The 11,310-nt window shown below is 40.5% G+C and overlaps 2 protein-coding genes across 3 annotated transcripts in view; both read left to right on the top strand.

The window, feature by feature from the left end:
• The window catches only part of LOC145434664 (uncharacterized), a 14,908-nt gene extending 11,871 nt beyond the window's left edge, over positions 1-3,037 (top strand). The window contains exons 4-5 of the mRNA XM_080312006.1: positions 1,830-2,117; positions 2,859-3,037. Of these exons, the coding sequence (XP_080168132.1) occupies positions 1,830-2,117; positions 2,859-2,875 (305 nt within the window). The 3' untranslated portion in view covers positions 2,876-3,037. The remainder of the gene's footprint in view (positions 1-1,829; positions 2,118-2,858) is intronic.
• LOC145457518 (chromosome-associated kinesin KIF4A-like) overlaps positions 1-11,310 on the top strand; it is a 252,540-nt gene that overhangs the window by 140,524 nt on the left and 100,706 nt on the right. The window lies entirely within an intron of this gene.

Genomic DNA, 11,310 nt, shown 5'->3' with positions numbered 1-11,310 from the left:
TGGGCTACTCTTCTGCCATCCCCTATTTACGCTCGAAAATCCTCACTGGAGTGAATGACGATCATACGCAGTAATGAATTCCAATACGCATGCATAATTGCATAGACAATAACACCGTCCAATTTCGCGGCCCGATTAAAGAACGATCACGAAAGAACGAGTATTTGCTCAACCGATTCATAGGAACGATAAGATGGAATTTTTCGGCTCGGACTCGTCATATCTACATGTGCAACGACATCAGGCTTTTATCCTCTCTCCCATTTCGCATAACACATTATGATCATTTTTTTCGAACCGTACAATTGGCCAACAAGGTTGTGCTGATGATGAAATTGCGGGTATGCCGAATACCCACAATATTCACAGGCATATTTAGCATACCGAGGTTCGGCACTCATGCATGAAAATTGAAAATTGAACATATGACTGCTCTGCTGTTAAATCCTTAGGAACATGGTTAGTCGGAAAAGGTAGCGCCAAAGAGGAAAAGATTTTTAATTTCGCGAAGGCCTGCTGTTGAATTATCTGAACTCAGCAGATATGGTTGTTGCATATATAATAGCATCTTATGAAATACGTCGGAGCCGGAGCTACCCCTCAAATAACTTGCTCCAGCTCCGGCTCCGGATCCGGCTGAATTTTATGCAGAGCTCCGGCTCCGGCTCCAGCTCCGGTAAAAATGCACGGCTCCGGAGCTCCGGCTCCGGGCTCCGGCTCCAAAGCCCTGATCGGTACCACATCTCCGCCTATCGGGTGATAAACGTCCGTAAGCTCATATAAGACGTATTTTGGAAAGTATTTACACAATTATGGCATACTTACACAACTTGAAAAACATTTGTTTTTTAAATAAGCCTTTGTTCAAAACACTTTTTTAAAAATGTTTTAAACAAAGTGTTTTAAACAACCACTTGTTTTAAATGCAACCCTACATGTCACTAGACACGAGCTGATTCAATATTTTCACTTCCGAATCCTGCTGCGCAGTTGATCGTTGAACCTAATGCTAATAACAAATTTAAGTTTTTTTCATATCATTCCCAAATCCAGGTCAAAATCTAAAATTGTATTGGGATGTTGCATGAATATTGATAATTGGTGCTGGTAAAGGAAAAGTCGTGTTTCTGTAAGTAGTAGCATTAATCTATATTTCCACTGAAATACAAGTGAACGTATGATTGCAAGAGATGTCAAAAAACTTCTTCGAGTTGTAATATAATGAAGGGTTTCATAATTACTCGAGTATGGACCTTAAATGAATGGATTGAAGCCTGACTCTGTACACATTTGATTGGCAATCGCAGTGATAGTTTCCGTATATGCAAGATGCAAATTGTAAGAAGAGGATGCAATATTTTGTGTCAATGACGTAGCTTCACAGGTATTTTGGCGGACTGAATGCATATGAAGTCAAAATACTGAAGTAGTAAATTGGGTGAAGGGTCTGTGGCGCCGTCCATGCCGCAAAAAAATCGGTATAAAACTGTACTGTACTTTACAAAATCTGAAAAATTAGGAAAAATAAGTAGTTCGGCTTGAAAACTGTCGACTTTGAAGTGGAAGTGAGTTGTAAATATAACCAATTAGGTGAATTTGAAAGTATAGTAGACCATTTTAAAGTATTTTGAAGAAGTATGATGCCTTAGAAGGTAAGCAAGTCTATTCCATTCAAATATAATCCATCTGAGTATACTTCAAGTAAAAGACAACTGATCAATATCAGGTGCTATTTTGAAAAATTATAAGTTCTGTGTTACTAACCCCGGTGTGGGTACTGCCGGTATCGATGGTTTCTTTCTGCAAATATTGTTCTCAATCCCATGCAGTTTTCCCTCTCGCTTTGTCTGAGAGTCGAGAGGAATACAAGGTTGGTGATACGATTGAAATCGAATGTACCGGGTATGGAATTTCGACTGTCAACGTCAGATGGCAGAGACAAAACGGTGTACCCACGGACAATATTTGGAATGACCCACTTCAAAAGATTGAACCAGGAAAGGCAACATTGATCATCAAAAGCGCCACCCTGGAAGACTCTGCAAAGTACAAATGCTTCGCTAGCAATGATATTGAAGGCTTGTCCAGGCGTTATGTGACCTTTGTTAACATAACAGGTAAATCTGTAGGTATATTTGGCGAATATAAGTCGTTGATAATTTTTTATATGTAATAACTTATTTGGGAAAACGAGACAATTCCGGGTGCCATATATCTCATATTCCCGTCTAATAGCTAATATCATGGGTCCAATTTGATTTTTGAATGCTTGAATTGAATATAGGGCACCATTCTCGTGTGGCGAATATATGGAAACGATATGGAAACAATGCAAAGTTAGAATTTCTTGTTCAGATTAGTAACATAGCACATTGTGTCACCAAGAATACCGGTTACCAAGATCAAAGAACTGACCTACGTAACGAATAAGCATGCGATCGATACAAGCAGAGATTTCTTTGTTACAACTAAATATTAGAATATTATATCATTCATCTTTGTTGGAACTGTTCCCAGAAAAATGCAAGCAATTCCGCCATAGCATGCCAACATCCACTTTAATGATTGCACTGCTGGCATCGCATGTGACACGGGATCATTTCCCGATGCCTGTCACCTCTGAATCCAATCTGGCTGCGAGAAAAACCAGTGCCACTCCAAAGCGAGAGTACATGGGCACTCGACAGTGTTTCAGCAGAAACGACATCCGACAAAAAAACTTGATGATCATTGGCTCAAAGACTCAAATTCGTTTCGATTTTTTTCAACTGAAGGTGCCAGTGTCTCTATTGATAGACAATTGACAAAAGTTTATTTTCGTGTTCTTGATAAACAATCGCCTTTTCAATCTATTTCAGTTCATCCCGAAGCATGAAAGAAGCAAAAGCGAGTTAATAAATTTAATTATATATCACACTCTACAGCGGAAACTGCCACGTAAATTCTAATTGAATATATGATACTTTAATATGTGGCACATTTGGTCAATAAATGCTTCTCTGTTAATAAATCAATACTCTTGGAGCTCGTTTACTGATTTGTGTGTAATATTTTTGTGAAATGAGTAACGATGTAAATTTGGCAGGATAACTTCCTTCTGATCAAACGGTAAACGTGTGGAATAGTAAATTGGTGATTGCGAGTCATCCTAAACTGTTTGAGATTTGGTTTTGTTTTAGTTCATTTTAATTTAGGTGTTTGGAATAGGTTGGATTATGGGTTGACTTAGATTAGTGGTCAAGTAACGAGCAGATGTGGTCAGTAACGAAGTACTTTTGCTATTTCCATGTACTCAAGTAGTTTTCCTCTACTTGCATTACTTACTCAAGTAAATCTGATTTTCCACCGCTTCTACTTTTACGTCATCATATCTTGTGACTTACCTAAATTTCGCTATTTACGGCTTGGTAATTAGCAGTGTTATGTACTTCGAATACCAAAAAGACAGAGGCCAAGACGGAGAAATCGAGGTTCTATTTTCTGGATGAGTCAAACCTTGTAGTCTTGCTTCGCGCGAAATATAAATGGAGTGACGAACATATTCACGACAATCGTGGCCATTATATTTATGTAGCGGTTGCATGGTTCATGTGCGCAATTTCAGGCCGCTTATCTTCGCCCATGCGACACTTTCATCATGGTAAATAGATCTTTGTAAAACGCTTAGAATTATGCTATCCGCCATCTTCACATTCACATTACTAATAGCGCAAAGATATATTTAGCCTATAAGTACCCGTTACAACTTTTCCTTATCGCTCATCATCTTATTAACTACGATCCTTGTAATATGAGCGAGGCCGTCATACGATCGCATTTCCTGAGAGGGGCATTGGGATGAATAAAAGTATAGAACCACTGCTATATAGCAAAGGTATCATTTGCATCAGATAATGCGGTCGATTCCTTACGCTGTTAAAAATATATATCTGCTGCAAGGGGTTTGCTGCAACAGAAACCCAGCTCTGCCTTGTCTGCATGTGTCAACTTTCTGGTGTTGACGAACCATGAGAGCGTATTACGAGTGCTTTTCAAAACTACTTGAGGAGAGTTTCTGCTCAACCTGCATCAAAGCTTTATTTTCACTACTACTGGATCTCCGACAAACCAGAAAATACGTCTTGAAACAAAAGTAGGCCTAACAGGTAACAGCTAACAACCTAACGCATTGACTGGTGACTTTTAATTTAGATACGTTTTCTGGTCTGTTCGAGTTCGAGGTGCAGCATCAGTCAAAATTATACGTCAGTGTGTAATGAATATGATTGGTACGACCAAAGGATCACGTTTATAATAAAAAAAGGATAGGGGAGATGTGGTACCGATGGATCAAAAATCGGAAAATGATCGCTGGCCCTGAAATGTTCAGCTGAAAACAGCAGATCTTTTGCTGGCTCAGCACTTTGATACAAGCTCTACCTATCACGCACATATACATGAATATCCGTCTTTTCAAAAAATATTTATGGGCGTTCAAAATTTGTTGCTCGAACGTGTCATCGGTCCCCACCCGGTGGGTCCAATGACACGCGACCCGGGGACCTATGACACATATACCCTAAAAAACTCAAATTTGACTACTTTCTTGCTCAGTATTATAATCTAAGCCACAGCAAGCCAAAGAAGAATGTTTGGTCGCAACTGTCAAAAAGTAGAATAAATATTAACTCAAATGTTGTCATAAAATCACGTTTCGATTTAGGCTCGGACTTATAAATTTGAGGGTACATACACATTGTCCGAAAATCGACAGTGTGACTTCCAAATACCTCGTTATAGCGATAAAACATCATATTCAATTATAACATAAAGATTTTCTGTACGTAGACATGTTTCATTTGTTTCATGATTAGTATGCTTGATTATTTTGCTTGATTTGGCTATTGTATCATCGGTCCCCACCCTACGAATTTTATACATGAATCGAAAAAAAGTCCACTCAAGAAAAGTACTGAAAAAAATAATAGGTGCCATTATACAGCCTGATACAATTCCTACACTTCACAATAAAAATGATTGCTGGTTTGTTCGTGTTGAAGGTTACAAAGAAGAATGTATATGTCGATCTAAATTTAGTTTACACCCCCTAAAACAAAAACCATCAGTGAGAGACCCCGTTGCTCGCGCACGTCGAATTATTTTGTATGTGCGGAAAGATTTTGCCAGCATGCAATTGTAGACAAGTTCACGGAGTGTAATCATGTAATTATCATAGAGAATTTTCAAAGTATTTTCGGTCCCAGTGATCCATCGGTACCACATCTCCCCTATTGCTATTGTCCACGACCTGAAAGTTTCCGCTTACAATCAACCTCATTCTGAGTTGAAAATGCATCATTTCTCTCAAGAAGTTTGGCACTCCCCGTGACGTTTTTGACGCCCTCATTAATTCCAACACCCTTCGTTCGCGACACCAGGGATGCAGTTTGGACAATGATGTTTATTGGTTAGGCCACAGCTGGAACGTATGATAGGCTACTTAAAACCAAGCGACATCCTGGTAGTTAGCACTAAACCGTTCGATGAAACACCCAACTCGGCATTAGTAGAAGTAAGCCCAGTGATAGTAGAAAACTGAGTCATAATTAACATTCTCAATCTAAGACAGTTTGGTACCTACATTTATTTTACCCACGAACCCCGTCTGTATATAAAACTTATACACAGCTGCTCACTGACCGCGTGGCCAGGCATGGTGCCATTGCCATGACAGGCCATGCGAGCCAGTGCCGTTGAAACTGATTTCGATTTCACAGCTTTGGAGCAATATATTTTCAGAAGCAGTGCTCTATACCGCCGCCAATGACAGCATTGATATTTCGTGCTTTCACGCTCCTTCTTATCTATCTGGCCGACCCGGCGGTCAGAATAGTAATAAATTCTCTGTTGCAGTTGTTTTATCGGAGGTCTTCTACATATTCATGCAGTAATCGATGGTTTCGGTAATCGTTTTTCCTCCCCAGATTCAGCTAACGATTTTGGCAGCGCTTCTGTAGGACATTTCGGACTTACTTAACAATGAACATCGCAACAATCAATATGTTCATATTGCCAAATTTACTCCACTCGAAGCTTTGTGAGTGATCCTCGTCAGAAGCTAACGTCAGTAAATGCGATTAACAAAATTCGAAATATAAAAAAATATTGTCGTCATGACGCAATAATGAAAAAGACACTGAGTTATAAACTCTGGATGAAAACGCACGGTCGCGTTACAACAGAGACAAATTCGGCTATAGTCGAATGACAACACGACACAACTGAAATATTCCCAGGGTATAGAAATGTTCCTTTTGGCGGCAGTGGATCTGCTTTGCATCGTTCTAATGATAGATTCGGGGACCTTTAAATGAAAAAGAGGACTACTACGAGCAACTATAAAAAACTTATTGCTATTATAATGTTTGGCGCACTTGCGGTGTTTCAAGAGGTGCTGACCGATGGCAGAGTTACATGCTGTTATTTTATCTTAGTCGCGCATGGTAACTACTAACTAGATACTGTGATGACGAAGCAGAAATATAATAACTTTGCGATTTTCTAATCTGACGTGGAACATGTTGACTGATTCCTTGTCGCAGACGCTGAAATGTGCAACCCACATACCGACTGTCGCATCTGCTCATATGTTGGTAAATTATGGTACTCCGATTAATTGCAGGTATCACATGCTTACGCGTTGCGAGTAGTAAAGATTTCGTAGTGATTATGTTATGGTGTTTCGCTTGTGGAAAACCATGACTTACGGAAGATTTAATTTGCTTTTCACACCTGTTACTAACTATGCCAATCCACGCAAGGTACAAATATACTGGGCACCTTCTTGGTCCAGAGGACTTATCTTTACGGAAATCTTCCAGATTAGAATGGGTATTTTAGAATGCAAAGCCAAACTTACAAGAATATTTGACAAACACTGGAGTTGTTATTATTTTGACATTTGGCACACTACTTATGAAGGATTTCGGACTTCTCATGTATAGACCAGATTATCTGCTGTTATTTGACCAATAGGACGCAATACCCGCATTGGCATCCATTTTGAATGACGACGCGCTCGTTTGAAAATTGAAAAAAAGAATTGATGCTCAGAAGAGGAAATGTAAATATTTAATACGTGTCTCTGGTATTGGGGGGAAAACAGGCTTAATTTCTAAAGCGGAGAATCAGGGAAAAGCCACATTGGTCGTCAGCTTCGTGAGGTTTGTTTGTTTGTTCGTTTGTTTAATACACACACACACACACACACACACGCACACACACGCAGCACACGCGCGCACACGCGCACACACGCTCGCGCACGCACGCACGCGCGCGCACACACACACACACAAACGCACGCACACACACACACACAAACGCACGCACGCACGCACACACACACAGTGGCTCTCATCGCCTGGTCATTTGCGCCACGAAATTATTTTCAGTAGTTTCAGTCCATCAGGCCTTTGTAATGTTTCAGACGACTTCCATGCTAGTTCCTGTTCATCATCGGTCACTCTCGTCTTCCATGCGCCCGTAGCTTGAACTTTGCTGCCGACTTTTGGCTCGGCTCACCTTCACCCTGGGCTTTGGAAACCCTGCTCCGGCAGTAAGGTCACCGATGAGGCGGCCAGAGAAACCTCCGACACATAGAAACTTGATAGGGGCAAGACTAGAACCAACAACCATTGGTGTCGTGGTGATGTCTCTTAGAACACTCCGCCACCCGCTTCCCAGCTTCGTGAGGTAATATGTTAGCAGTGGTACAAAAAGGTCAATCAATTGGCTCCGTGTTTGCAATACCTTGTTCTTGTAGTACCGCAAACACTGCAAATAAGTTAAGTCGCCTATCATGCCTTGTCACGGGTGTCTGACATATGCCGATTAGCAATGTTCGTATCGGAAATGCGTTGAAGTACCAAACACGTATCGCAGTGCCATATGGTAAAAATAAACATTGTAATTTGAAGGAACGCATCAGCTGTCAGATGAAAAGCCTTGGAAGATATGAATCGGGTGATGAACTTTTGCACTGTCAACCTTCTTCAACATCTGACCACAATACGCTGCTGTTCTTTGTTCGAACTATATGGTGAAATAATTAGTTCGTTTCTGTTCTGGATTTATGGACATTCAGTGGAATACTTGCAATCCATCTTGTACGGAAGGTTCCCCTACATATTAACATGCGAGACAATGATAAACAACGCTTGAGCACGCGACACATGAGCATGTAACTTTATAAACTTAAAAGTAACCCCAAATCATCCCAACTCCCAAAATTCAACTATAACCTTAACTTAACCCAGACCTAACTTTAATCCAGTGTTACAAGCGCAGAAGTCACATGCACTATTATCGCTTGACCATTATGCCAATGTGCCAATAAGGATATTGCGAGCCACCGTTTCAAAAAATAAAAAAGAACAATTCGAACTCGATTATATTAGCGACGTCTTTAAACAGCCGCTCAGTTTTAATGATTTTGTGTTTCAAATGTAGAATGTGGAATTTTAAGATCTGTAGTCGGTTGAGCAGGGCATTTGTCCGGTTCACCTACTGATTAGAATGACAACCGGGTTAGTTTCTAGCGTTGAAGTCGTGAGATACGTATAGATCACCACACCGCTCGTCATTCATCGCGCCGGTAATGTTCTCAGTTGCGGCACAAAACCTTTCTTATCCACTGAATTCGTGTCTACAATACCTTGTTCTAGTAGTAAACTACCGTAGACACAGCGGTCAGTGGAGGGCTCTCTGCTACTGATACGGAAATCCGACATGTGGAGATTCGCAATGTGCGTATCATAAGCGTGTTGAAGTACTACCGTATTGTCGCGTCTAATCACATATCGCAGTAACATGATAACAAATATATGTATTCTAATTCGAGGGAACGCATCAGCTGGCAGGCAATGAGCTTCGAATGATATTGATCGGGTCATGAACTATTTCACTGTTAGAATGATCTTGAATAAGGGTTTACTTAAATGCCGAAACAATATCAATATATATGTCATAATTGATATTGGGACTGGTAAACTGTCTGCATGTGTGTCCCTGAAGACTCACAAAAATGAAAGGGTTCGCGCCAAAATCTTTTAGGAACGAACTAGGGAATAGGGATAGTGCGTACGGCTAAAAGATTCTGGTTCATGTGAACGCGAACCATTTTGAAAGGTTCTATCAACGCGAACGTGAACACTAGGGTTGTTCAGAATTGATCGACTTTCAAAATGTCGTGGTTTTCAGTCCGATTCCCATGCCTTATACCATAAAAACATATTCTAGGTACTTTTTTTCGTAATTCATCCCTTGCATCCGTGTGCACATTGAGCTGGAAGAATATCGGCTAAAAATAGGGATTCCCCTAAAATTTGAGTGTCGCTATTCAGACTAGGCTAGTAAAGCGTCATATATAAGCTGGTTTTATGTAGCTATTGCGGTTGGAGTGTTACATAACCTCACTATAGAAAGTATTGTCAGTTCAGGACACCATTTTCATGTCCCACACTGCCTTAGAACTCCTCAAAACTGCCTAAGACTGATAGTCATTTTGTTGGATCACCTATCCTACACTCCTCAACCCTACCCGAGATTGTTCATCAATTGCCGGGATCACCACGTGCAAGAATACAACTGTAAATGTATCATTCACTCACAGCCACATTATAAACATCACATTGTTCAAAGGAAACGAAACAAAAAGGCAAAGAAACAGATCAACTTGGCACATTGTATTGCACTGGGATGCAAAGCTCACTAGAAGTCGTTTCGGAGGGAAATTTGCGGCCTTGGCAGTGCTGGCATAGTCTGCGTATTCCAACGCATTTGAGAAAGGCAAACTTCTTGGCAATCGAACTCTGGAGAGTGCTACAGGAAAAGCACAGGCTGATCTGTCATTTGAACTGCTGGAACTTTAATATTTAACAAATAATGTCAGAGCTCTTGTGTTTGACACAACACCCTCAAACAATGGAAAAAATGAAGGTGCGGTTCTGTTACTTGAAGAATTGATAAACAGGAAAGTTTTCTACTTTCTACTTCTGCTTGTCGCCATCATATTTATGAACTAGTCATCCGGGGCGGTCTGGAAGTGAAGTGTATTTCGATCTGCGACCACAGGCCCTGAAAACACAGATTTTAATACCTTCCAAGAAGTGGAAAGATATTGATCAATTAAGAAGCTTTAAAACACTTCAGTTTGATGAATGCAGCTGGTTGGCGATCAAAGATGATGAAGCTAAGCAAGAAATAATTCCACTGATGAAGCCATATAATGGAAAGCAGAAAGAAGTCTTGATAATAAATGACTACAGAGAATGTGCAACAGGCACCTTGGCGATTGTAGCTGCCCAATATATTGATAATCGTTTTCGCAAGCCTGGTGCTACTAATAGCACTGGATGGATGAGTCAAGTGCTGTAGCCTACTGTCAAAAATGTTCATGTGGAGAGAGCAAATGGGCTATTCTGAAGAGTTCATTAGAAAGTTGCCCTGTTTTATGTCCCAGCTTGGTTGAAAACTGGTAATGCATGTGACGCACAGTATATTGATCTCAAATTCCTTCATGGCATGACAGACTTTTCATTGTGCGATTTCACAGTTGCTGATGTGGCATATAAAAAGATGCGAGAACATCATTGGCATCTCACCGAGGAAACGGTGGTATCAACAATGTTCTCGGCTAAACCAAAGATTCCTGACAAAGTGAAGGAAGCGATGGCTGCTAAATTGCTGCAAATGCCAATCCTTGAACAATTTCGCAGAGGTAGGCTATACCTCTGAGTCTAATCTCTGACTCTGTCTCTGAGTCAATGAGTATGGTTGCTTTAATTGAACCGAAGTCACGGTTTCTATCCAATGCTATACATGTCGAACATGATTGGTTTAGTCTTCCAGTTTCGGAATGGCATACTGATTCGCATTTCGTGACTGCTCAAGAATTTGTGAGTAGCGTTGAAATAGTTAACGGCACAGCAGAGCGTTTGGTGAAATTGAATACCGAGCCTCTTACAAGCCGTGGAAGATAACGGGAACAGATATGCCGATTTCTCTAAAGCAACTATTTCATCCGGACCTGATTTAAGTAGTATTTGCCAAGTTGGTCTGTTTCTTTGCCTTTTTGTTTCTTTTCCTATGAACAATGTGATGTTTATAATGTGGCTGTGAGTGAATGATACATTTACAGTTGTATTCTTGCACGTGGTGATCCCGGCAATTGATGAACAATCTCGGATAGGGTTGAGGAGTGTAGAATAGGTGATCCAACAAAATGACTATCAGTCTTAAGGCAGTTTTGAGGAGTTCTAAGGCAGTGTGGGA

This window comes from Botryllus schlosseri, chromosome 2 (genome assembly GCF_051294905.1).
Source record: "Botryllus schlosseri isolate E-star chromosome 2, Bs_hap1, whole genome shotgun sequence".
Lineage (NCBI taxonomy): Eukaryota > Metazoa > Chordata > Ascidiacea > Stolidobranchia > Styelidae > Botryllus > Botryllus schlosseri.
The sequence above is the reverse complement of the archived record's forward strand: the minus strand, read 5'-3'. Positions and strand labels throughout refer to the sequence as shown.